This window comes from Pelobates fuscus, chromosome 8 (assembly GCF_036172605.1).
Source record: "Pelobates fuscus isolate aPelFus1 chromosome 8, aPelFus1.pri, whole genome shotgun sequence".
NCBI lineage: Eukaryota > Metazoa > Chordata > Amphibia > Anura > Pelobatidae > Pelobates > Pelobates fuscus.
The window spans coordinates 38,599,880-38,625,227 of NC_086324.1; the positions used below are offsets into that span (position 1 = coordinate 38,599,880).

A 25,348-nucleotide genomic window follows, 5' to 3' on the forward strand; every position below is an offset into this window, starting at 1 on the left:
AGTCCGTCACTGATAGACAGAGGGGGAGGCAATAATCCGGCGGGCCGTTCCTGTAATTAACAGAGAACGGCCCGGCGGAAAATAAAAGGTGTAGGATCGAAAGTAGACTAAAATAAAATACAAGGGTTATCAAACCCAATAAGATAACAATAAATAGACGAAAAAAATAAACATCTGAAATAAACGAATTAGGTGAAGCAAGGTGCCCTTAAAGCAACAAGCATTATAAAAGAAAAAGTATTAATATACAAAATCTTTGTTTAGAGTCAAAAAGAAATGACAATATAATAAAACAATGAATTAGAGTAAGCAGTGTTATTGGAATAGACTCACCTGGGAGGCAAGCAGCAAAGAAAGAGGAAGTGGGAGGAGTCTGATGGCACTATATTGTTATGTGATATGCTATGATTGGTTGAATTTTTATTTACAACTGTTAACCATTTCTTTGCTGCTGGGAGTTACAGTAAAGAAAGATAAGCAAATATGAAGCCTCCTGTCTTGCCATAAAATTGACTGCACAATTTTATAATAAAATAAGAATAACAGGCTTCAACATTTTGGGAGGATAAGCTAGCTGGCATGTAACATGAAATGCATCTCCCTATTGCTCGTTACCGTTGGTGTAGCAATCGATGCTTCAAGGTCATGTGTATACAAAAAGGCTACATCAGCAGAAGTAATATTTAAAGTTATGGTTGTAAGTCAGTGTTTTTCAGGAGATTAAACATACATACATCGTTAGTCTGGTTAGCCTTGCATTATATAAATGTACTACGTTTGCCTAACAGTGTGGTTGCACATTTGAATAAAAAAATAAAAATAATTTTAAAGCAATTTGTACAGACGCTTCTTTTTGCCGCCCTCATTAGTGGGCGCTTAATTAAAGCTCATAATATAAGTAACTAGCTAGGCAACAACTTAGATAGCATAAATGACTTGAAATACCACTGGAATTATATTTTAACAGGAAACAGTAGTGGAAACACATAAATAACGTTGTTGGCAGAGATTCGTGGAAGTTCAATTGGGGCATATGAGGCTGGGTTTACACCGAGTACTATGCCTGCTATTGAGTCCAAGTCCCTGTTGGATCAGCCGATGCCGTGTTGGGGCTGAGTGTGTGCCCCCTGCGTCGGTCGGTGCAGTTGGCGCGGTCTCCCCGGTGTGCAGGCGCCTGGCATCCCTGGGTCTCTTAGGAGTGTGTTGGTCGGCGAGTCAGCTCTCCGGTTTGCAGTCATGCTGTGCGGGGATGGATGCGAACCTCGCTGGACGTCAGTTCCTGGAGCTGGTGAGTAGCTTGTGTGGGATGCCGGTTTGGCAATCTTGTTCTCTCGAGTGTGGGGGCCATTATGCTCTCTCATGCAGTATGGCGCCGCTTCCCGCCCTTGGATTCGACGGCGTTTGCGGGGTCTAGTTGTCTCTCTGGGTGCTTGTATTGGATGCTGGTAATGGCGCCTCCTGGTTGCCGGTCGGATCCAGGTGGCCATTAGTTTCACTGCCAGGTGGCGAGCCATACCACGGTCGCTCAGCATTGACCAGAAGTTCGCACAGAGTCGGTCGAAGTCCCCCAAGGGATTCCTGGTAGTTTGGACTTGCGTGCGTCGCTGTTGGGACTTTCGCTGGGCGGCCATCTTGGCTACCTCCCAGGGGCCCGGGTAGTGCTGGTGCTGTGCTGGCTCAGTGGGACAGTCACCTCTATGTTTTAGTCTTCGCTTCGTCAGGCTTCAGGTGCCGGGATATCCCTCTCCGGCGGGGGGGGGGAGGAAGTATGTCGGGGAGACCTCCAGGTGAGTTGCTGCGGTCTCTTATTTTGTCCGGATAGGCCTCTAGTAGGCCTCAGATCTATCCCCGAGTAGGAGCCTCCGATATCGGTCGGAATGCTTAGCTCTTGGTTCTTAAGTGTAGGGTCACCCTTCTTCGGGTTGCCCCCCCGTCGATTCGGCAAACTTTTTCTCCCGTTTTTGGCTACTTAGGAGCATTTGTTGCACGGAGCTCGTCTCCAGTGCGACCGTTCAGCATGGCGCTTAGCTCCGCCCCTCTATCTTATTTCTTGAGTTACTTCTAAGTAGGTATTGCACAATGTAGACCAAAATAGGGCTGTTTGAAATACAAGTCAGACTTTCTTATAATGGAATAAAATGGTTATTTATGTACTTTATGTATATATGTATATACTGCATGTGCTAATTAATATTAAAGTATAGGAAAAGCCTCAGTGCTAGAAAAAGCTGAGGAAAATCATTAATATTAGGATTTTAATGGGGCACACAAGGGAGGAGCTATATAGCTAGGGACAGGGACAACAAAGCGTTAGGAATACAGGTTTCTATTCCTAATGCGTTAGTAAATTCTTTAAAGAAACACTCTAGGCACTTTAACAGCCACCGCTATGGTCAGGGTCATGGCTGGCCATAGAGAATCATTGAATACAAAATTCTCCATGGAGGAATTGTAGGTGCATTGCAGCAGTCGCCTTGCATACACTACATTCCTAAATGCTCCTTTATTGTCATGCCTCTAGGATGATGCAACCTGATCAGGACGTCTCGGCAGTGCATTATTATGCATCATTAGGATACAATACAGATATGCTACAGTATTCCTTTTATAGTTGCAATCCCCTGATTTTATGATGATATTACAGTAAATTGTTGTATTTACAGTTAGGGAAATATAAAGACAGTGCTACTGTTACAAAAACAGGTACAACAAAACTTCAACTTAATGGTTGTACTCCATGTCAATAGCACTATTCTACCATATTGGTTTCCATGGTGATTGCACTTTATTACCGAATAGCACTGCTGGTGCATTGATAAATATGGCTCTTAGTGTCTGTCTTCAGACTGTCAAAAGAATTGAGCAAAATATAGGTTTTTTTTTACTGTTATTAGTTCCATTATGTATTTGCATGTTGGCTGTTTTCACAATACTTTATAACAGCATAAGCAAGCAGGGTAACTGATAAACTTTGAATCAACGAATGTGACTGCATATAAGAACCATTTGGCCCATCTAGTCTGTCCAATTTTCTAAATACTTTCATTAGGTCCCTGGCCTTATCTTATAGCTAGGATAGCCTTATGCCCCTCACTACATAAATGCACGTGCAGAATGAATTGCCCGACCTGCTCTTATAAGTCTACATTTTACATATTGATATAAAGTTTGCTATAGCTGAAAGTATAGCATAAATAGAACATTACAGCCTTTTTTAAAAATGACCAAAATAAACAAGATGGAAATATATCTTAAGTAATTCATTTCTTGTACTTTGTAGACCAAGAAAAAACTAATGGACCATACAAAAAAACATGAAACACTGTTCCATCATGTGGAAATGGAAAACACCAAACAAACTCTAACAGAAAAGGAGCGACAAAAGGTGACAGAATGGAACTTGACATAATAAATGCTATATCGATGTTATTATGTACTTATATAGCATGGGTCACTAAGACTTGATATGGTAACTACTTGTTTCACCAAAGTATTCAAACTGATACATCATACTTTTTTTATTTAAAAGCAAAGAAGTTTATCTTGCATCTGCTGATGTTTTTTTTTTAATTGTATTTCCACATCAATTCAACATCAATTAAATGTCTGCCCATATTAACGGGTAATTGAAAATGTATTTTTTTTAAAAATAGGCAACACCAAGTTCCGCAGGTTGTGTTCTAAAGCTGGGGACTTTAACTTTTGGATCAAGGTGCTAATATGGGTCCTGATTCCATCTTAGTGAGATCCCACTGGTTGTAACAGGGATCCAATATTTATCGAGTCTCAGCCAACTGCCTTAATAAACTGTTTACATCTTCATTGCATTTTTTAGTTTAGTGGAGACTAAAAGTGTTTTTTGTGCGCAGACCCTGTCCCTGCAGTCTGGTAATGTAAAAAAAAAAAGAAATTTCAGAAAAACACTTGCATTTGGCCACAAACATGCCTCTAGTCAAACAGACAGTCATATTGACGGAGTGACAGCTCCGAAGCATTTGTTTCAAATCTGCTCTGTAAGAAGAATCTATTGGCTGAGTGTGGTGGTTGCTTTGCTTGCGCAGTAAGTCCCAAATGCTTCTCTATGAGATCACCTGGACAGATCACCTGGACCAATAATCTCAGAAGAGAAGAGGCAACTGACGGCAGGAGAATGCTTCTCCCTGGATAACCATTGCACTTATCAGCAGGAAGTTGGGTTGCTTAATATAAAAGTTCTAAAGAACACAGGAACATTAAAAATAAATATATTAATTTGCACAGTTGGAGCGTTCCTTTGATGTTAATCTCCCAATGTGGCCCCTATTAAATGTAGACCCCTGGCAAACAGAAGCATTAATTTAGATGTGGGAAGTATAAAAAAGTCAGGGCACTCACAGTAAAAAGTGCATGGAAACAACTTTGGTATAATCCAAAATGTTGAAATAGAAAGTAATCAGATTATATCCAGGGAGATATCTGATTGCCATTTTGGGGTCAATAAGGATTTTTTTCCTAGTGTGAATCAACAGCAAAACTGATGTGAGAAAGGCTAAACATATGACATAACATATGAAACTCGTATCTTTTAATACCTTTTTTTTTTGGACTAACCTAATTTTGTAATGACAAGCTTTCTGGAGAACCATCCTTTCTAAGTCTAAAAGCCTGTCATTTCAAAATTCTGTTAGTATAATAAAAAAGGTATTACAAGATACAAATTTCATCTGTTATTTTACATCTGCATCACTAGACTAGACATCTACAATTTCCGCTCTAACTATGTAACTATATATTGGTCTTTTAAATGAACGGTATGTATATAAAAAAAAAATCAGCAGTGCAGGTCTTTTCAAGAAGTTCTATTATGGTTTTGACATATCACATGCTCGCAGAAAGATAATATGAATTGGAAAGCATGCTTGGATGAGTGGCAGATCTATCCTTGCTTACACATACACTGTTCAAAGTTTACCCAGTTGCATTGTTCACAGAACTGTTAAACAAGGTGTTGTCAGATTAAATAAGCATACAGAACATTTACGTATTTGTTTACCCACTGAATATATATCTGACTCCTTCCAACTGGCATCGGTGTGTGTGTCTGTGTATACATGTGTGGGGAAAGGGGGTGGGGGGTGGGAATAACTTTAAAAAGCTTTATCCTGAAGTTGAAAAGCAATCAAATGAAAATAATTCCTGTTTTAACAATATTAAACAAAAGTCAAATGTATATTCAACCACTTTGTTCAGTATTTTAGAATCAGAGAAATTTCAAGCTGTGTGAGTAACACAGCACTTCTGACAGAGGAGTGCGTAAAATATAAATGGTAATAGGAATAATCTACCCTACTCTAGAGAGGGATAGGCAACCTTTTGGCAGTAATCCTTAGGGTGCATATTGTAGTCTTTAAAGTAACATTAATGTAAGTTGAAGAATTCAGCGTGTGTTATGTATGTGTTCAGCGGATGCTTTGTGAGGTTGTATATGTGTGTGGGCTATATGCTCTGTTATTTGAGTATATATACAGGCTGTGTGTAGTGTATGCATTGTTGTTTGTGGTATTGTGTGTGTGGATGAGGTTGGCTTATAGGGTTTTGCATGCATGTGTGTGTTGGAGGACATTGCTAGCTTGTATTGCTTGTGGTATTGTGTGTGTGGTCTACATGTTGTGTTATGAATGTATGTCTGTGGTACTATGAGTGTGTGTATGAACTGTTTGTGTTTGTGTGTTTTTATACGGACTGCCTTAGGTGTGAAGTATGTGTCTGATAAATATGTGTATGTGAGTTGGTTGTTGTATTTGTGTTTAGTGGGGACTGTCTGTGTTGTTGCATGTGTATGTGGACTGTTTGTGGTATTTTGTGTTTGTATGCGGACTGCCTGTTGTGTTACGTATGTGTGTGGACTGTCTGAGGTTTAATGTATGTGTGTGCTGTGTATGATACTAAGTGTGTGTATGTAGGCTGCTTGCAATATTTTTGTACTTATGTGCCCTACCCAATGTGTTATATATGTGAGTGGGCTGTCTGAGGTTAAATGCATGTGTGTGCTGTTTATGATATTAAGTGTATGCATGTAGGTTGCATAAAATATTTTTGTATTTATGTGCCCTACCTGTGGGCTGTCTAAGGTTTTGTGTGTATGTGTGCGGTGTGATGTGGGAGGATTGCTTATAATATTTGTATGTGTGGTGGGGGACCATCAGTGGTCTTGTTTCTTTGGGCTTTTTAAAGGTATACTACAGGCACTAGAACAAAAGAGCTGAATGTAGTTGTTGTGGTGTCTAAAGCCTGTTTCTGCAGGATGCCTTTTTAAAGAGAATTGCTGCCTAGGTCCATCACTAGTGGCTGTCACTCTGAAAGCCCCACGAAGGGCTTCCTAGGTTCAGCCCTAAAAAGATTGCAGGATCAATATTTAGCATCTCCATCTTCTACATGGAACTGTCTCCATAGAGATGCTTTTCCTCAATGTATATCTGTGAGGAGATACTGATTGGCCCATTTGGTTGGCTGCCTCACGTGCCATGCCAAAACACCCTGAGTGCCATGCATAACACACAAGTGATAAGTTGCCTACCCCTGTTTAGTGTAGGATCTTAACATGTATAGCTCGGAGGAAAGACAAGATAGGGGGGATATGATAGAAACATTGAAATACATAAAATTAATCAACACAGTAAAGGAGTAGACTATATTTAAAAGTAGAAAAACTACCATAACAAGAGGATTTAGTCTTAAATTAGAGGGGCAAATGTTTAAAAATAATATCAGGAAGTATTACTTTACTGAGAGGGTAGTGGATGCATGGAATAGCCTTCCAGCTGAAGTGGTAGAGGTTAACACAGTGATGGAGTTTAAGCATGTGTGGGATAGGCATAAGGCTATCCTAGCTATAAGATAAGGCCAGGGACTAATGAGAGTATTTAGAAAACTAGGCAGACTAGATGGGCCGAATGGTTCTTATCTGCCATCACAGTCTATGTTTCTATGTCTCTAGTGTTTCCCAAATCATTCCTCTATTCTCACCAATGTGTTGGTTTGGTACCGTGTTTCCCCGAAAATAGGACCAACCCCGAAAATAAGCCCTAGCTGAATTTTCGGGGTGGGCTGCAATATAAGCCCTACCCCGAAAATAAGACCTAGGCAGGGCCGGCCCTTTAAATGCCTCAGCCGCCTGAGCGCTCTATAGAGAGCGCTCAGACGGCTGCCGCACTGCCTCACCTGCCCTTCCCTGTAGCGTCGCCGAGCTCCTCTCCGGTCCGCGACCTGCCCGGACTGACAGGAAGTGCACACTGAGTGTGCACTTCCAGGTCAGTCCGGCCGGGTCGCAGACCGGAGAGGAGCTCGGCGACGCTACGGGGAGGTGAGGAGAAGATGGAGGAGGGGGGGGAGTATTACAAGGAGGGGGGAGTATTACAGGGAGGGAGGGAGGGGGGAGAGCATTACAGGGAGGGAGGGAGGGGGGATAATATTACAGGGAGGGAGGGGGTGTGTATTACAAGGAGGGGGGAGTATTACAGGGAGGGAGGGGGAGTATTACAAGGGGGGAGAGTATTACAGGAAGGGAGGGGGGATAATATTACAGGGAGGGGGGAGAATATTACAGGGAGGGAGGGGGTGTGTATTACAAGGAGGGGGGAGTATTACAGGGGGGGGAGTATTACAGGGAGGGAGGGGGGGAGAGCATTACAGGGAGGGAGGGGGGAGAATATTACAGGGAGGGAGGGGGGAGAATATTACAGGGAGGGAGGGGGGAGAATATTACAGGGAGGGGGGTGGGGAGAATATTACAGGGAGCGGGGTGGGGAGAATATTACAGGGAGCGGGGTGGGGAGAATATTACAGGGAGGGGGGTGGGGAGAGCATTACAGGGAGGGGGGTGGGGGGGAGAGCATTACAGGGAGGGAGGGAGGGGGGAGAGCATTACAGGGAGGGAGGGGGGATAATATTACAGGGAGGGAGGGGGGATAATATTACAGGGAGGGAGGGGGGAGAATATTACAGGGAGGGAGGGGGGAGTATTACAGGGAGGGAGGGGGGAGTATTGGAGGGAGGGGGGAGTATTACAAGGAGGGAGGGGGGAGTATTACAAGGAGGGGGCGTATTACAGGGAGGGAGGGAGGGGGGAGTATTACAGGGAGGGATAGGGGAGTATTACAGGGAGGGGGGTGGGGAGTATTACAGGGAGGGAGGGGGGAGTATTACAGGGAGGGAGGGGGGAGTATTACAAGGAGGGGGCGTATTACAGGGAGGGAGGGAGGGGGGAGAATATTACAGGGAGGGAGGGGGGAGAATATTACAGGGAGGGAGGGGGGGAGAACATTACAGGGAGGGAGGGGGGAGAATATTACAGGGAGGGAGGGGGGAGAATATTACAGGGAGGGAGGGGGGAGTATTACAGGGAGGGAGGGGGGAGTATTACAGGGAGGGGGGTGGGGAGTATTACAGGGAGGGAGGGGGGAGTATTACAAGGAGGGAGGGGGGAGTATTACAAGGAGGGGGCGTATTACAGGGAGGGAGGGGAGAATATTACAGGGAGGGGGAGGTGAGGGTCTCTGGGGGGGTTACACAGCGCGGACACCGGTTAACAGACTGGCTCTAAGCCCTACCCTGAAAATAAGCCCTAGTGTGTTTTTTGTGATTAAAATTAATATAAGACCCGGTCTTATTTTCGGAGAAACACGGTAACTACTGTGTTTGAAATCAAAACAACTGCGTATGGAGTCATATCAAACTTAAATAATGGTTTCTGGCCTCTTGAAGGCATCATCCGAGACACGTAACCAGTGTTACCTAGGTATGGTGAGCAAAAGAATCTGGATTTACCTTTAGACTCGGGTGTATCATCTAGGAGAGTGTCTCTTACACATGTACATTTACGGTTGTAATCAAAATTATTTTACCCCCACTGAAAATCAGGTTTATTGTCAAATTTACAGACTTTCAGTTGTTTGCAATGAACAAATCAAACAAAAGCAATTGCTATAGCTCAACACAATGAATGCCTAAAGTGGCTTCCCCAAATTCAATTCAAAATGCAACTTATAATGACTTCTCTAGTCTCAATTTTTTTTAACCTCCTGAAAAGAATCTCTCACAACCACACACAAATGCAAAACAGGTGATGCAACTATTCTAGGGCTTCATTAGTTTCACCAGGTGTGCTTGAGATGGAACACTTTAAATATCTGAACTGGCTAGGGGTTTGTTGAGTGTCATGTTTTACTACATGTTAGCAATATGGATACAAAAAGATAGCGAAGGCACTGAATGTTCCTAGAGACACCATTGGAAGCATAGTTAACAAGTTCAACGTTAAGGGAACAGTGTTTACACGATGTGGATGGGGTAGAAAAAGGAAGCTATCAATGGCTGCAACCAGATTTCTGAAAAGGCAGGTTGTGAAAAAACCTTGAGTGACTGCAAAAGACCTGCAGAAAGACTTGGTGGCAACAGACACTGAGGTTTAAGTGAGCACCACAAGGCGCACACAAAACGCAGAATGATTCCATGCCAGAACTTGAAAACGTACACCACTACTGATCCCAAAAGCACAAAAAAAGTCAGCTCCATTATGCTCCAAATCATATAAATAAGCTACAGATGTTTGGGATTCTGTTCTGCGATGAAACAAAACTGGAACTTTTCGACCCTAAGGATTAGCGGTATGTCTGGTGGAAGAATGAAGCATACGCTGAAAAGAATACTCTGCCTACAGTTAAGTGGTGGCTTGATGATGCTTTGTCTCTCCACCTTGTAGATATTCTCACTCCTTGTCACTCCCCACTAAGCAATACACATGGTTGACATGTGTGTGGTTTCTTTGTGTAACTGACTGTTGCTGACTGAGTGTTGCATGTATGTATGTAGTTGGATGAGTGTGATTGTGTGGGTGTGTGAGGGCTGGCTGAGTGTGATTGTCTTTGTGACTGTTTGAGAGGGAAACAAAGGAACAGAGAGGGAGATAGAGAGTGCCAGAGGAGATAGAGAGGGAGAAGAGAGGTGCACAGAGAGAAGGAAAGCCAGAGACAGCCAAAGACATAGAGCAAAAGCGAGACCGAGAGAGAGAGAGAGCTAGAAAGCTAGATAGATACAGCTAGAGAAACAGAGTGACACAAGGAAAGGAGAGATGGAGAGTGACACAGGGAAAGGAGAGCCAGAGACAGCTAGAGAGAGCCAAAGAGTGACACAAGGAAATGAGAGCCAGAGAGAGACCGAAAGGAAGTGAGACACACAGAAGGAAGTAGAGCCAGGAAGAGACAGCCTCAGATGTGTGCAGGGAGAGGTGAGGTAGAGTATTTCACTCATCTTGATCCTGTGTGCCACTGCTGCAGGCTGGAGCAGGGCTTTCTGGGGGCCTTAGGTCTGCTGGGCTTGCTCTGATCTCCTCTGTGCTGTCTGAGTGATGTGAGCATCCTGGGAACTGAGGGAGGGGCCCTGCAGGCAGGGTAGGTGGCAGCTCTGCCAGAACTCTGCCCATGAAGAGGTGAGGGGAAGGCATTGAGTTCTGGCATGTGTGCTAGTTGTGCTTCCGCGGCAAACAAATAATGAATATAGCTGGATAATCCATCTGCACCCCACTCTGCCCCTTACTGAGGTAGGATAATTGCTATTTAGTATATTGCTGAATTGGCAATATACTAAATAGCAGTTTTGCAAGGGGAGACAGTCCTGTCAGCAGGGGTCAACAGAGCGTCCGGGCCCCCTGGAGTGATGGGCCCGGTCGCAGGGGTCGCAGCTGATCCCAAGCATAGCTGAAATTCCACCCAGGCTTGGTTGCAGAAAAAGTCCTGGAAAATTCTACAGTGACCATCACAGTCACCTGACTTGAAACCCATCTCTGGTGGGATTTAGAAGAGGTGGTGGCAGCACACAAACCAAAGATATTACTGAATTGGAGGCCATTGCTCATAAACACTCCCAGAATCTGGTGTCTGGCTATGCATCTCGTTTGCAGCAGGTCAAACCAGCCGAATGGTGCCCTACTAAGTACTAAAGACGCTTGCCATGAAGGGGTTGAATAATTTTGAGACTGGAGAAGTCATTATAAGTTGCATTTCAGTTGAATTTGGGGTACCAATTAAAGCATTTGTTGTGTTGAGCTATTTCAATTTCTTTTGTTTGATTTGTTTATAGCAAACAGCTGAAAGTTTGCACATTTTGACAATAAACATGATTTTCAATGGGGGTTGAATACTTTTGATTACAACTGTAAATATAATTTTTTTAAAGCAATAGCATCACAGTAACCGTTTCTTATTCATTTGGAGTAGGATGGGACAACAAAAGTGGAAGCAAGATTACTCGATTAGAAAACTGTAAAGAAACATTTTTATTTCATTTTTTTAAATACAACATTCCTTAGTCTGAAAGGTTAGTACATATGTAATTTTAGTGGTTTAAATTATGTATTTGATTTACAGCTTTTCAGTAAACTGAAAAAATCTACAGAGATATTGACGAAAACTGATGAAGATTATTACCAAGAAAATATAGCCGGCCAAGCAGTAAGAATAAAATGGGAGAATGTACTGGAAAACTGTTATATGGCAAGTACTAATAAAATGCTGTTGCTTTTATGCAACAATTATTAATAAACAAAAACGATTTATGGTGTGTTAAAGGTGGAATAATCATCATGAGTAATTATCGAATGAGGAATGAACATATTGATTTGTGTGTTTGTTTATTCTTTAGATTTTAGAATGCTCTATGTTATTTTCTAAGGTTGTTTAAAACTATACTGCATTGTGCTTCACAAATGTACTATTTTGTAACATTAAAATCAGTGCAGAATTCTGAAAATTAGACTTGACCTTGATATCTTAATTATTATTGTTAATCAGTGGTGTGAATTCAGAGTAAACTTCTATTTTTAGGTCAAAATAGTGGAACTAATAACATTCTTAAAATCAGCAATGATTACAACTTGGCTAATTTGGACTAATATGTTAAATTCACTTTGAATGCCCAACAAGTCACACTTTGTTTATATTTACTGTATATAATTTAAGTATACAATGATCTTCCACAACATTAAAAAAAAAAAACACCCACCTAACATAGTGTAGGTCCTCCTCGTGCGGCCAAAAAAGCTCTGATGTGTCGAGGCATGGACTCCACAAGACCACTGAATGTTTCCTGTGGTATATGTCACCAAGAGATCCTTTAAGTCCTGAAAGTTGTGAGGTGGGGCCTGTATGGATCAAATTTGTTGTTCCAGCGCATCCACAGATGCTCAATAAAATTAAGATCTGAGGAATTTGGAAGCCAAGGCAACACCTTGAACTCTTTGTGATGTTCTTCAAACCATTCCAGAACATTGTTTGCAGTGTGGCTTGGTGCATTAAACTTGCCGAAAGAGGTCACTGTAATCAGGGAACACTATTATCATGAAGAGCATAACAATGCCTCTGCGGCCCTGCCTTCTTCCCATAGTGCATGCTGCTACCATCTCTTCCCCAGGTTAATGAACCATGCCATCCACTTGATCTAAAAAAAAATGATTCACCAGACCAAGCAACCTTCTTCCATTGCTTCATAGTCTAGTTCTGATGCTCACGTCTCCATTAAAGATACTTTCAGTGCTGGACAGGGGACTTCATGGGGACTCTGACCAGTCTGTTGGTTGCTATGAAGCCCTATACTCTGCAAACTGTGATGACATATTTTAATCATGGTCATCACTATTTGGCCCTTGTCAAAGTCACTAAGATCTTTTTGCTTGCTCATTTTCCCTGCTTTCAACACATGAAAATCAAGAACTGGCTGGTCACTTGCTACCCAATATACCCAAGCCCTTGACAGGTGCACCTGTAGTGATATAATCAATGTTTTTTTGTTGTTGTGGCTGACTCGTGTATTACTCTGAGAATGTGTGTATGTGTGTTTTTTTTTTATTTGTTTGGTTTTTCTTGAATAACCTATATCTCAATAATAAAACTGTGGTTACAAGAGTAGTGGTAACATTTTAGAATTGCAGTCGTATGTGTTTTACAGCAGGCCAAATGAATGTATTTTATACCGATCAAGGATTATTTTTTTTGTGATTATTATATGTGCTGTTAAATTTCAGAGTATTCAAGAGCTTGAAAAAGAAAGAATTCAATTACTGTCTCACATCCTTACACGGTACAACCAACATGTTTTGAATTTTGGACAAACATTGAACACTGTAAGTGATGTTTTATAACGCAAATGTATTAATGAAGAATTGTCACTTCTTCCATATGATTGCATTTATCCTGTTTAGGTAAATTGATAAATAGTAAGATCGGTGTGCCTCCACTAACAGAACAAGGCAGTGAGTGCAGCCATTTTGATTTAATTTTTTTTTCGGTTTCCCACAATTCCTCTCTTTGTAAGAAATGTTATAAAACAGCACAAGAGATTTTTTTTTTTTCTTTAATGTGCAAGTTTTATTTATTCTATGAATTTATGGAACTGCATTTTAATGTGAAGGAATTTATTTTTTGTCTAACGCTTGTGCATACGTTATCTATTAACAGAGTCAGAACCAAATTGACCAAGCTATTAAAAGTATCGATGTCGAAAAGGACATACAGAATTTCCTGGACGATACTGCTGTTTATTCTGAAAATAGCAAATCCGAATTTCTTCTTCTGGATTATTATGTAAGATTTTTTGTTCGGCTTTCTGTTTAAACTTTCAATAATTCCATAATTAATTCTACTTGTATTTGTTTCTTATTGCTTTTTTTGCTATTATTATTATTATTATTATTATTATTATTATGTATATAACAAATGCCTGTATATTTCTGCTGCTTTCTTTGTTCAAATAGGAAGAAGATCATTCTATTGCTATGGATAACGAAAGAAGAATACATTCTATTAATTCAAAGATAGAAAGGCTTGAACAGGACATAGAAAAAGCTAGGAAAGATAAAGAAGGTATGTTTTATTATTACATGTCTTTACTTGGTTATATGTAGAACAAGAAAAATATTTTAATTTAGTAGAGGAATAATCCTGGGTATAAAGATGTATCTGTTAATTCAATGTTGCTTTTTTACCAACATCCATTTACAGGATCATTGCAATAGAGGTAGGGTATAGAACGTTTTGAAATTTTAAATATATTACAATTGGCATCACTGTACATAGGGATACATGCAGTCTGTAGTACAGAGCTAAATTAGATTTGTGTTTTTAAATATCACTTAGGACTGGAAAAAATGCTGAAAGCATATGCAGAAAATCCAGCGTTTACAGACATCAAAAGTGAAGATGAAACAGCAGTACTCCTTGAAGAGGTATTTTTTAATCAAAGTATATTAACTGCACAACTGTAAACACTTTATTTACTTAACACTGAGCTGTATTGAGTTGACAAATGTGTTAAAACAGGCCCAACGAGTTGTTGGATAAATATCTTCATTCTCTTGATAGGATTATTTTCCATCTGGTATATTTAGTCCGAAAGTCACTTGTCAACTCATAACAAAACACACTCTGTAGTGAATGGACCTAAATATCTTGCGGGCATTGTAAATGCTTTGTACTGTATTTAAATATGGGATGGATTTTATTTAAACAAAATTATGGCTGCCTATGGACCTGTGATAGTATCTGAATATAGTTTAGACCTATTTGGTCAGTTTTTCATGGTAAAGAAACTGTATAGTGTCAGGAATACACATTTGTAATATAGATTATATACTATAGACTTAAAACCACCATTTAGGTAGCCGACCCCCCTTGCCCTGGTTAAAAAGGGTTCAAACTTACCTTGATTCCGGTGCCACGTGGGTCTTCTCCACTTCCTTGGCTGACATCATCAAAATTGATGATCTCAGCCAATCCCATGCTTTACCATAGGAATAAAATTGGGAGGCTATTGCGCATCAATCAATCAATGCATCTCTATCAGGGCCGGCCTTAGGGGTGTGAGAGCTGTGCGGCCGCAGAGGGAGCCATGGAGCAGGAGGCGCCCTGTGGCCGACACAGCTCGCACATGGCTGGTGTCAGGGCAGCTAAAGCAGGCACCCGGGTGGATGATTAATTATTCTCCACCCGGGTCTATTAAAAAAAAAAAAAATTGCGGTGGAGGGGGCGGGGCTTATCACGGGCAGGCTAATACCTCCCGAAGCCCCTGCTGCACAGGAAGAGGGAAAGAGTCCCTGCTTCCCCATCAGCAAACTGCATCCACTGGAAAGAGGTAAGTGTGTGTGTGACTGTTTGCCTGTTTGTGTGACTGTCTGTGTGTGTGTGTGTGACTGTCTGTCTGTGTGACTGTCTGTGTATGTGTGAATGTCTGTGTGTAACTGTCTGTCTGTGTGTGTGTGTGACTGTCTGTCCGTGTGACTGTCTGTGTATGTGTGACTGTCTGTGTTTGACTCTAATTGTGTGTGTCGCTGTAGCTGTGCCATTGTGTGTTCCTGTGCCTGTATGTGTGACTGCCTATAACTGATTGTGTGTGTGTGTACATGCCTGTAACCGAGTGAGTGAGCATCTGTCAAGGCCGTACTTTGACTAACAGATGCCCACTCACTGACAGACGCACACTCACTGACAGACACACACTCTCATATACGCTGACAAACAATGATATACACACACACACTATTACTTGGACACACACTGACAGATGCGCACTCTCGCTGACAGACGCACGCACTCACTGAAAGATACACGTCCCCACTGACCGACACATACACACTCACTGACCGACACATACACACTCACTGACCGACACACACATTCACTCACAGACACACACACACCTAAACACTTACAGACACACACACATTCACTTACAGGCACACACACTTACACACTTACAGACACACACACGTACACACACATTCACTCACACACACACACACACATTCACTTAGACATACACACTCACAGACACACGCACACATAGACATTTCCACTAACACTCACAAACTAATGTTTTTTTTATTTTATTTTAAATCCACCCAGCCTCCCTGGGAGAGCTGGAGTGGATTTCTTACCCGCAGTCCAGTGTGGCTGCTGGGCGGGCAGGCAGGGGGCGCACAAGCTGAGTAGGCGGCGCTTAGTGATGCCGGGAGCCGGACTGACGTCATATTCCAGCTCCCAGCTTCATTAAGCGTTGCGGAGGGAGCTGAGCAGGAAGAGCTCAGGTGAGTATGCTCCTGCCTGCTGCCAGCCTCAGGGGAGCTCAAAGGTGGCCAGCCGGCCAGCTCTTGAGCCCTCCAGGATGCGAGGCAAGCAAGGGATCTGTATGGGCATTTGGGGGCAGCTTTTTTTGCTGCCCCCTGCAAAGTGCTGCCCAAGGCAGATGCCTTGTTTGCCTCGCAATACACACGTACCTGGTGCCTGTGTGTGTTACTGTATTCAGGCAACTTGGTGGGGGGAGGGCGCCATGAAGACATTTCGCACAGGGCGCCTAATTGCCTAAGGCCGGCCCTGATCTCTATGAGGAATGTTCAGCTCCTCCGTGTAGAGCGTGGAGATGCTGAACGTCAGTACTGCGCACTGTGCAGCACTGACCATAGAAGCACCTTAAGTTGCTGACTGACTGACTACCACTGGAGGTGTTCCTAGGCAGTAATGTAAACACTGCTTTTTCTCTGAAATCCTGCAGGAACAAACTATAAACATCAGAACAACTGCATTTAGTTGGAGCAACGCGGCCTCTGATGTGTAGATCAGAAGAGATACCATGTCTTCTGGAATCTACTGCACCAGAGGACAACCTTTTGCCTATTTAAATATATATATATTTTTAACTTGAACGTTCTACCTTGATTATCGCTCGGTCAGAGTGGTCATTTCAAAGACATAAGAAATATTTTGATTTCCTTACATGTGGTTTGATTGAGTTGATAACAATAAACCTTATGCATGACTTCACATTGTTTTTAAAAGACAGGCTTAAAAATAAACCTCTTGGAAGCAAATAATTTCAAGCTCACCTCAGCCCTAGCTTCTCTCCAAGAGCAACCTCTACCAACGCACCCGTGCAGTGAGCGAATCAATACATGGAAAGAGAAGGTACGTTTTACACCCTTGATAACGATTACATGTGTTTCTTGTTTAATTAGAACTATGTACACATAATTTATGGTAAATAGACAAAGGACACACACATTTAAGCCAAAATAAATGAGCTGGGAAAATAGCTCAATTGGCGATATTTTTCACAAATTTGTAGAAATTTATGCCACTCATATTAAAATAACATTGCAATCACCACAACTGCATTGTAGTGGTTATGTGCCAAGCGTGCAATTCCACTGTCCCATGTTAAAATATTTTATTATGGTTTGACAACTTACCTGAGTCCTGAACAACACCACATAAGGCCTTCTCCAGATGCTCAGAGCAGAGCAGGACCACTATCATTGGCTGACATTGTTATGAGAGTGCTCTTAGCCAATGAGCATGATCCTGTACAGGCTCACCATGGAGGTAAGTTGTAAAACTGCTAAAACTTTTTGACATTTTACTGTGGGATGGAGCAGGACACTCCTGTCACCATAATCACCATAGCGAGCTGTAGAGGTCATGTTGCTTGAATTATTCCTCTTGTACATAAATAAGTTATAAGAAACATACTTAATGTCATAGAAATTCTATCATGACATTTTACCCAAGAAATTGAATTATCTTATTTAATAATTTGCCTCATTTGCATAAACCCAACAGATTGATTGTTTAAATATAACTTAAATGGACTCTAAACTCCATAAATAATACAGATTATTATATTGGTTATGCCCAAGGAGTTGAGTGCTGTCTATCTGGGTTTTGACACTTTTCTAATGGTTTGACAAAAATAGTGGCATCCAAAGTCCAGTCTCTCTACTACTGGCCAGATAATGTGAAAGTTTCATATCTACATTATCTATATAAACCCATCCAAATTTACATTTCAATGAGTGTGTGCAAGCACTGGGCTAAGAACTCACAGCCTGTCACCACTGTGTAAACTAAATTAATTTGTATAGGGAAAATTCAGAAGATAAACTTCTACAACACCTTGTCAGCAGTGGGAGTGATCCTTGGGTGCTAGAGATCCCCAGTTTCTGTCAAATTTCCTAAAATGATTTGAGAGCAACCTGAGGGGCTAAACCCAAAGGCTCCTTGCACCATAATCACTATCTGTATTACGTTGTATTAACAAAAACTCTTTGTATTGTTCTTTCTTTTTTTCAGGGCTGCCAGCTATCTTCAGTTCAGATATCTCGATCTATCAATACTCGAAAGCTAAGTCGTTCTCAAAGTTTGAGGATATCTAGCCGGCGGAGTGCTAGGTTTAGCAGCCTGATATCACATGATACAAATGATAGTGCTGTAGAGAATTCGGCTGGACTTCCCAATAAACCTCCGAGAGGACTAACAAAAAAGTTTTCCAAAAAACATCATTCCATTGATGTGGACGAGTGGGATGATGATCAATCTGGTAATTGATATGTAATAACAATGCCTTGTTTATGGTTATTTCTAATGATAAGATAATTTATAAATATGTTCATTTGTATGGCAGATGTAAAATAACTGGTGACATTTGTATCTTGAAATACCTTTTTTTGTTGGACTAACAGAATTTAGGAATAACAAGCTTTCGGGAGAACCTCCTTTCATCAAGTCTAAAGCAACAGAGTGATTTAAAAGGAAATTAAAAAATTGAAATAAAAAAAAAGTGGATCAATCTCTTTGACTGTCCAGACTATATTTGACACTATAAGTCAGACTCTCTTCACTCTCAAATTGATAGGAAAGAGGAGACAGTCTCATACTATTTAATTCTTAGGCAGACAGGAGACCGTTATTGGGTTGTGTGTCAGTTAGCAAGACCTACTAAGAGTTGTGCCATGGTGGCTTGGTCACGGTATTTGTCTTCTCAGCTGCCATCGCTCTCAATGCTTTGTCTTAGATAGTCCAATCTTCGTCATACCCCCAATAGCTACGGATATGATGCCATACATATATGAGGAAGTATTAACTGTAGGCTCCTTCTTGTACATGGGTCATTCAGGGATAAAACTCCACTCTTTGAAATAAATTGGACGAGATGCAGGAATTATTCCAGGAGCTCTAGCTATATTGATGTGGAGGGGGAAGTCTAAAGCAGTGGGAGGCAGATATAGTAATACAGCTGGTTGATGAAAACTGTTTAGCTGTAGAGGGGTGCATAGCTGTAAGGTGGGTTTATGGCTGTAGGAATGGTTTATGGCTAAGGGTGCTCTAAATGACTGAGATACTTTTATGACTGTAGATTACTATATAACTAATTTGGAGAGGATATTTTAAGAAGACTGTGATGTTGGGAGCATATGTATTTTGAGGGGGTAATGATGCAGATATTTTCTGTACTTGTTTATACTGCCTAATAAAATACAATGTTAGTTAGTATGTTCTAATATTATATGTAACATGAATTGGCCACAGACTGAAACTGTTTGAAATTGAGATGTTTGATAGGATCCATGGCAACTGTTACCTATAAACTAATCCAAGGTATAGAGTTTCAAATAAAAAAAATTACCAGTAGGTTATTATTATAGAGCATGCGGTACATAGATTGTTCATAAATGCATTTTCAAAACCAATTAATTTTAAAGGCTTTTGAAAATGAATTTATTAGAAATATTCTAATATTCTTAGAATATGGGCAGTTATTGTATATGTTACACAGGGAAATGAATTGAAGGGAAATGGTTTTGTTAGGGAAGTATATGTAATAGATGGTTTGGCAAGGTATATTGTGTAATATTACATATACAATAAATGGTTTAGTAAGGAATAATGTTTAATGAAATAGAACCTGATAAAGATAAAAACTGTGGGTAACAGAAATGTCACATATATCTTCTTATATTTGTATTTTCAGAAACAAATATTCAAAATATAAGTTCATGCACAGTTTTATACCCTTATGAGGCTCAGACAGAGGAAGAACTTGGCTTGAAGAAAGGTATGTTGTAAATCAAGTCTGTGTCTTTAAATGTTTATGTTATGCTTACTACCGCCATGCAAGATTAGTCAGTTAAGTGCTTGTTTTCTGGGGACTGTATTGTATTAGGAGAAAGATACAAATGTACGTCATGTTAAGCCTAAAATACTTTCACACAAAGAGACTCCCAGAGTTAAAGTTGACTCCCCAATCTCCATAATGCATTTAAAAGCAAGCTATACGATCTGTGGTCCAAAAGACTGTTTCTGCAGTCTGAAAGTTGTAAACACTACATTTTCTGAAAAGAAATGTGTTTATATTAGAAATGTGTTTATATTTGTCTTTAACCCCTTAAGGACACATGACATGTGTGACCTGTCATGATTCCCTTTTATTCCAGAAGTTTGGTCCTTAAGGGGTTAAGGACCCCTTATAGTGTCTGCCACTCAGAAAGCCACGAGATTCCCTTCCTGTTGCTGTCTTCATAAAAATTCAGAATTTACCCATAGATATACATTGAGCTACTGCATTTCTATTAATTTAAGCTGAATGGCACAGTTTGGCGATTGCCATGCATGCGCAGTAGCCTCCTACTGCTTCTCTATGGAGAAACATTGTATTGTCTGAGATTTTCAGTTAGGACAGGAGCAGTGGCTGCAGCGAGACCGGTTTGACTTGGGATATAAGGCATGCCTCCCAACCATCCCAATTTTGTCTGGTTCATCTGGTTACAATTACGTATATGTTAGACCACCCATTGTACAGAGCTGCGAAATTTGTTGACACTTTATAAATAATAATAAGAAGATGCACTTGCACATGTTCAGGGCACTAGGACCTTGGTGGGAGCTTTGAACCAGTGCTTCCTGTATGTCCTGACCTCAGTGGGCCAGGCTGACCTGCCATTCACGTGAGGTTGCCCTGTCATTAACCTGGGTGGACCAACTCTATTTTCAGATAGGTCCACCTCTTTGGGATCGAGCTAGTGATGCGATTGCATCAATTCTCACTACGCCAGAGTTGGGAGGTATGTATAAAGTAAGTATACATTATATCCCCAGCTTCATTTAAACATTTCCTGGGGGACTCAATAATCTAAATAGCCAGGAAAACATTCATACAAACATGTTTCTATTTCTAAATAGATAAGAGAAAGACTTTCTGGCACTTCTTTTGTATAAGTGGGGCTGCTGGTACTTCCGAAACCAGAGTCTCTTCATTCTGGCCGTAGAATTGGTGATACTGGAAAGGGATGTAGGGTAGCAGCGCCTTCAGTTCAATTTCTAACATTAGCGTGTTCCTGCTATGTATTGTTGTTACTTAGTCAGCCTTCCAGCAGGTGGCAGCATTTTCAAAACTGTTGTCCATGTTCGCTATTGTTAAAAGATACTCTTTTGTATATTTAGAAATCTTGTTGTTGTGCTTGATGAAAATTCCAGGAATTTCAGCTTCTGCGTTAAACATTAAGACGTGTCTGAAACATCTCAGCCAATCCTGTTCCTCCTATTACATTCACTTGGAACACTGTACATATCACAATATGAATTGCTGTGTGTTGGCTCAGGAGCCATTTAAGCCCTTTTATAGAATTATAGAATAGAGGGTCTATATTGCCACTTTGGAAATACAACTATATGTAATGATGTTATGTAAGTGAATTAATGTGCCCTCAGAGTAACGCCAGGTTAAATGAATATATTTTTTCAGGTGATCATGTAATAGTTCATCAAAAGGATGAAGATGGTTGGTGGTATGGTACCCTAAATGGAAGGAGAGGTTATTTCCCTGCTACCTATGTCAACGAGAGTGAGGAAGACCATACATCCCATGCGTAGAAGAAATTTTAAAATCTTCAATCTGTTTATGAGGCAATTAAGTTTTCAACATTATTCTTTACTTTAAATTGTGAATTCAAAGGGAGTTCCAGATCTTGGGCCCAAATTGCTGAATTTAGAAAAATCTCCAAATCGACTATTTAGGTATACAATCTGAAACAGACTGTGAATTCCCAATAATTCATACTCTAGTGCAGGCATAGGCAACCTTCGGCACTCCAGATGTATTGGACTACACCTCCCATGATGCTTTGCCAGCATTATGGGTGTTAGAGCAATATGGGGGATGTAGTCCACAACATCTGGAGTGACGAAGGTTGCCTACTCCTTCTCTAGTGAATAACCCAGTCTTATTGTATATAAAAAAAAATATTTAGATTGTTTCTGCAATATTAGTACTTTTATCTTACTTTTATCTTTGGAGTAAAGTCACCAAACAGTAAAATGTCGCATGTTGCAGAAGATTTATACATTTTAAATCAAAATACATAATTTGGAAAGAAAACTCTATTATTTATAGTCTTCATTTGTTTTCTATATTTTGCTAGTCAGGTGTCGACTCCACAGAACAATGACAAGATTATATACAGAAACCAAAGTGAGAATAAAAAGGGAATTTCAAATGTAAGACCAAAGAAGCAAAACTATATGCATATCCGACTGAGAATTTTTCCATTCCACCTACTTTTACATTAAATGTAAAATTTACTTTGAATTCTCACTTTACTTAATAACCCTTTTTTGTATTATGCAAAGATCTTCCTTAACATAAGAAACACTGTTAGTGAGAATTGCCATGCATTCAAAGTGAATTCAAACCAAGTCAAATTTAACCCCTTAAGGACCAAACTTCTGGAATAAAAGGGAATCATGACATGTCGCACACGTCATGTGTCCTTAAGGAGTTAAGGCCAATGTAGTTAACCAGAAGACAGCCACTAGAGGCTGGCTTAACCCCAAATGTAAACAGAGCAGTTTCTGTGAAACTGCTATGTTTACATCTGAAGGGTTAAAACCTGAGGGGACTGGCACCCAGACCACTTCATTCAGAATTCCCTTATAATGCACTTTAAATAGCTTGCAATTCTGACATTGTTTAATATCCCAATAACCAAAATAGTGACTGAGTTAAAAATATTCAAATGTACAGTCAGTTGCAAAAGACCAATTGATATTAGTAAATAGACTTCTATATGATGAACTCATAATAGATCTGTCTGTACTACTTGACCCTTGAAGCTATCTTAAATTTATAATTACAAAAATCAATATTTCTTAATTGCAAAACTACTGAAACAATCCAACATCAGTATGAACTAGTAAACATTTATGAGATAAAGATTTTTTATCAATCCCCTGTTTGTTCCTTGCAATTGGTGGGTTCGATGTTAAAGGGACACTCCAAGTAACATAAACATTACATCCAACCAATTGCTTATAATTTGAGGAAGCTGTGCATTTTAAATTCATGCATTGTATGCAAAATCTCCAGTACTCAAACTTCAAAGACCAAGGTTGTGAAATATTAGCACAGAAGTAAGCAATATCAATGTGCTCACATATGGCAGGTGTGAGGAAAATAAATATACTGCTTATCTCTATATGTAAGGAACACTGGTGGTGTTATTAACAATATGACATACTCAATATTTCATGTCATTATTGGAGCTTAATGCCAGCATACAGTAAGTACAGTTAAATAATAATTTGTGAAATGCATGTATTTACAACACGTTATAGCAATCTGCATTGATCTCTGTATTGCTCTGAGTGACATCAGAACCCTCCATACAATACTGTGTGGGAGGCTGTAGTGGGCTGTTACTTTGAGCCCATTTGCAGATGTCAGATTGTAGTCCTGACATAGGCATTCATTTTTTCCGAGCAATGCTTTCCCGTACGATTTTCACAAGTTGCAGGAAGTCTGAGCCGTGGAGAGTTTGAAAGTATTAAAGATAAGTTGTTATCTTCCTAGCACCATAACTACTTAAGTGAACTACTGCAGAGTTTTTTATTATCTTTTTTTTTTTGACTTACAGAAATTTGCAGTGACAATCATTCGGTATTTCGCCAATTTATCAAATCTAAAGCATTTTACATTTGATAAAGGGAGGAACTCTCAAAAGTTTGTCAACTTTCTGTTAGTCCAATAAAAATATATTAAATGATACTACAATACTTTCCTATTTTGCATTCTCACTTCCGGACTAATATGAAAACTAAAATATCATGTCTCATTAAACTGCAGTGTTTATGGTGGTTGGATTGTACCTTTAAAGAGACGTCTTAATTTTCTTTTTTAATATTTGTTGCAAATGTCGACAGGCACTAGCGAATATTTTATAGTTAAATCTGTGGGTAAAACATTTGGTTTTGAAACTGTAATGTTTGTATTATATAAGTCACTATTCTGTATGTAATTAAGATACCAGAGAAATATGATATCTTTGGATTTTCTTTTCCTTGTTAAATAGTCTTTTTCCTACCCTAATGTCACTGAAACTTTTGAAACAATCGATTTCTAAAATACACTGGATCACAGTATTTTTCCTGTAAATCACACACTAGAAACCATGGAAAAGCCAAAGTGGTTTTGCAAGTCAATATGACCCTGATAACTAATAGACATATGAAGTGCTGGACTCTTGTTTTTTTTTTTCTTCAAAATGTATTTTGTAAATGGGATAATTTTTGTAAGTGTTTATAAAACAGAACAGATAAATGAAATTATGTAACAAAATAGAAAGATTGTAAAAGATTATATAACAGCTCTATATAGCTTGTAAAAAATTAACATAAAAAGTTATGGGTTCCATTTAAAGGAGCTGTGATTTTTTTTTTCTGAATTTTTGACTTAATGACATCTGAATTAATGACATTTGAATTAATGACATCTGCCAAATGTACTGCATACATTTTCTTTTAAAGGAACCCTTTGGGCACAATAACAACTTCACTGTCATTGCGTTTTTATGGTGCCAGGAGGTTCCAGGCGTTGACTTTCCTTTAGGGTTTAAACTGTCCATGAATGGGTTAACCCCAGAGTCTTCTCTCCAGTGCCATTTAGCATTGCCATTGTACTTCCATTTCTTTCAAATTCTTCAAAAAGGAAGCCTCAGACTGTCTTGGACAGGGCACCACTGATTGGCTGAGCACAGGGTAGTGCTGCAGCTCTAAGCCAATCAGTAGCTCACAATTCACAAAATGTCTGTTTTTCCTCAAGCCATTTTTTATGTATGGGGAGCTACTGATTTGGTTAAAGTGTCAGCTGACACTCTCAAACAATCAGCGGTACCCCTATCCGTGGCGGTCTGACACTTCCTGTTAGAGGAATCTGAGAGAAGCGAAAGGTGCTAAAGAGAAGACTTTGGAGTTAAACTGTTCATGAATGGTTTAACACCAAAAGGATAGCTGGTACCAGGGAACTCTTGGCACTTTAATAACTTAATGAGTGTTTCTTTACGTTTTAATAAAAAATACACTCCAAGCACATAATAGTGATAAATATTTCTACACTTGATATACTAATTAAAGTTCATCTCTCGTGTTAAATGTGACTTGGTATCAATTTATTTAGAATAAAAATGTAATCTCTGAATTGTAAAAAAGTTTTGGTAAACTAT

General features: G+C 40.0%; 1 protein-coding gene across 1 annotated transcript in view; it reads left to right on the top strand.

The window, feature by feature from the left end:
* Positions 1 to 22,087, top strand: part of NOSTRIN (nitric oxide synthase trafficking) — a 42,826-nt gene extending 20,739 nt beyond the window's left edge. The window contains exons 7-16 of the mRNA XM_063428630.1: positions 3,281 to 3,385; positions 11,403 to 11,528; positions 13,055 to 13,153; positions 13,488 to 13,613; positions 13,784 to 13,892; positions 14,166 to 14,254; positions 16,860 to 16,985; positions 18,150 to 18,396; positions 19,828 to 19,911; positions 21,598 to 22,087. Coding sequence (XP_063284700.1) covers positions 3,281 to 3,385; positions 11,403 to 11,528; positions 13,055 to 13,153; positions 13,488 to 13,613; positions 13,784 to 13,892; positions 14,166 to 14,254; positions 16,860 to 16,985; positions 18,150 to 18,396; positions 19,828 to 19,911; positions 21,598 to 21,725 — 1,239 coding nt within the window. The 3' untranslated portion in view covers positions 21,726 to 22,087. The remainder of the gene's footprint in view (positions 1 to 3,280; positions 3,386 to 11,402; positions 11,529 to 13,054; positions 13,154 to 13,487; positions 13,614 to 13,783; positions 13,893 to 14,165; positions 14,255 to 16,859; positions 16,986 to 18,149; positions 18,397 to 19,827; positions 19,912 to 21,597) is intronic.
* Positions 22,088 to 25,348: the final 3,261 nt, after the last annotated feature.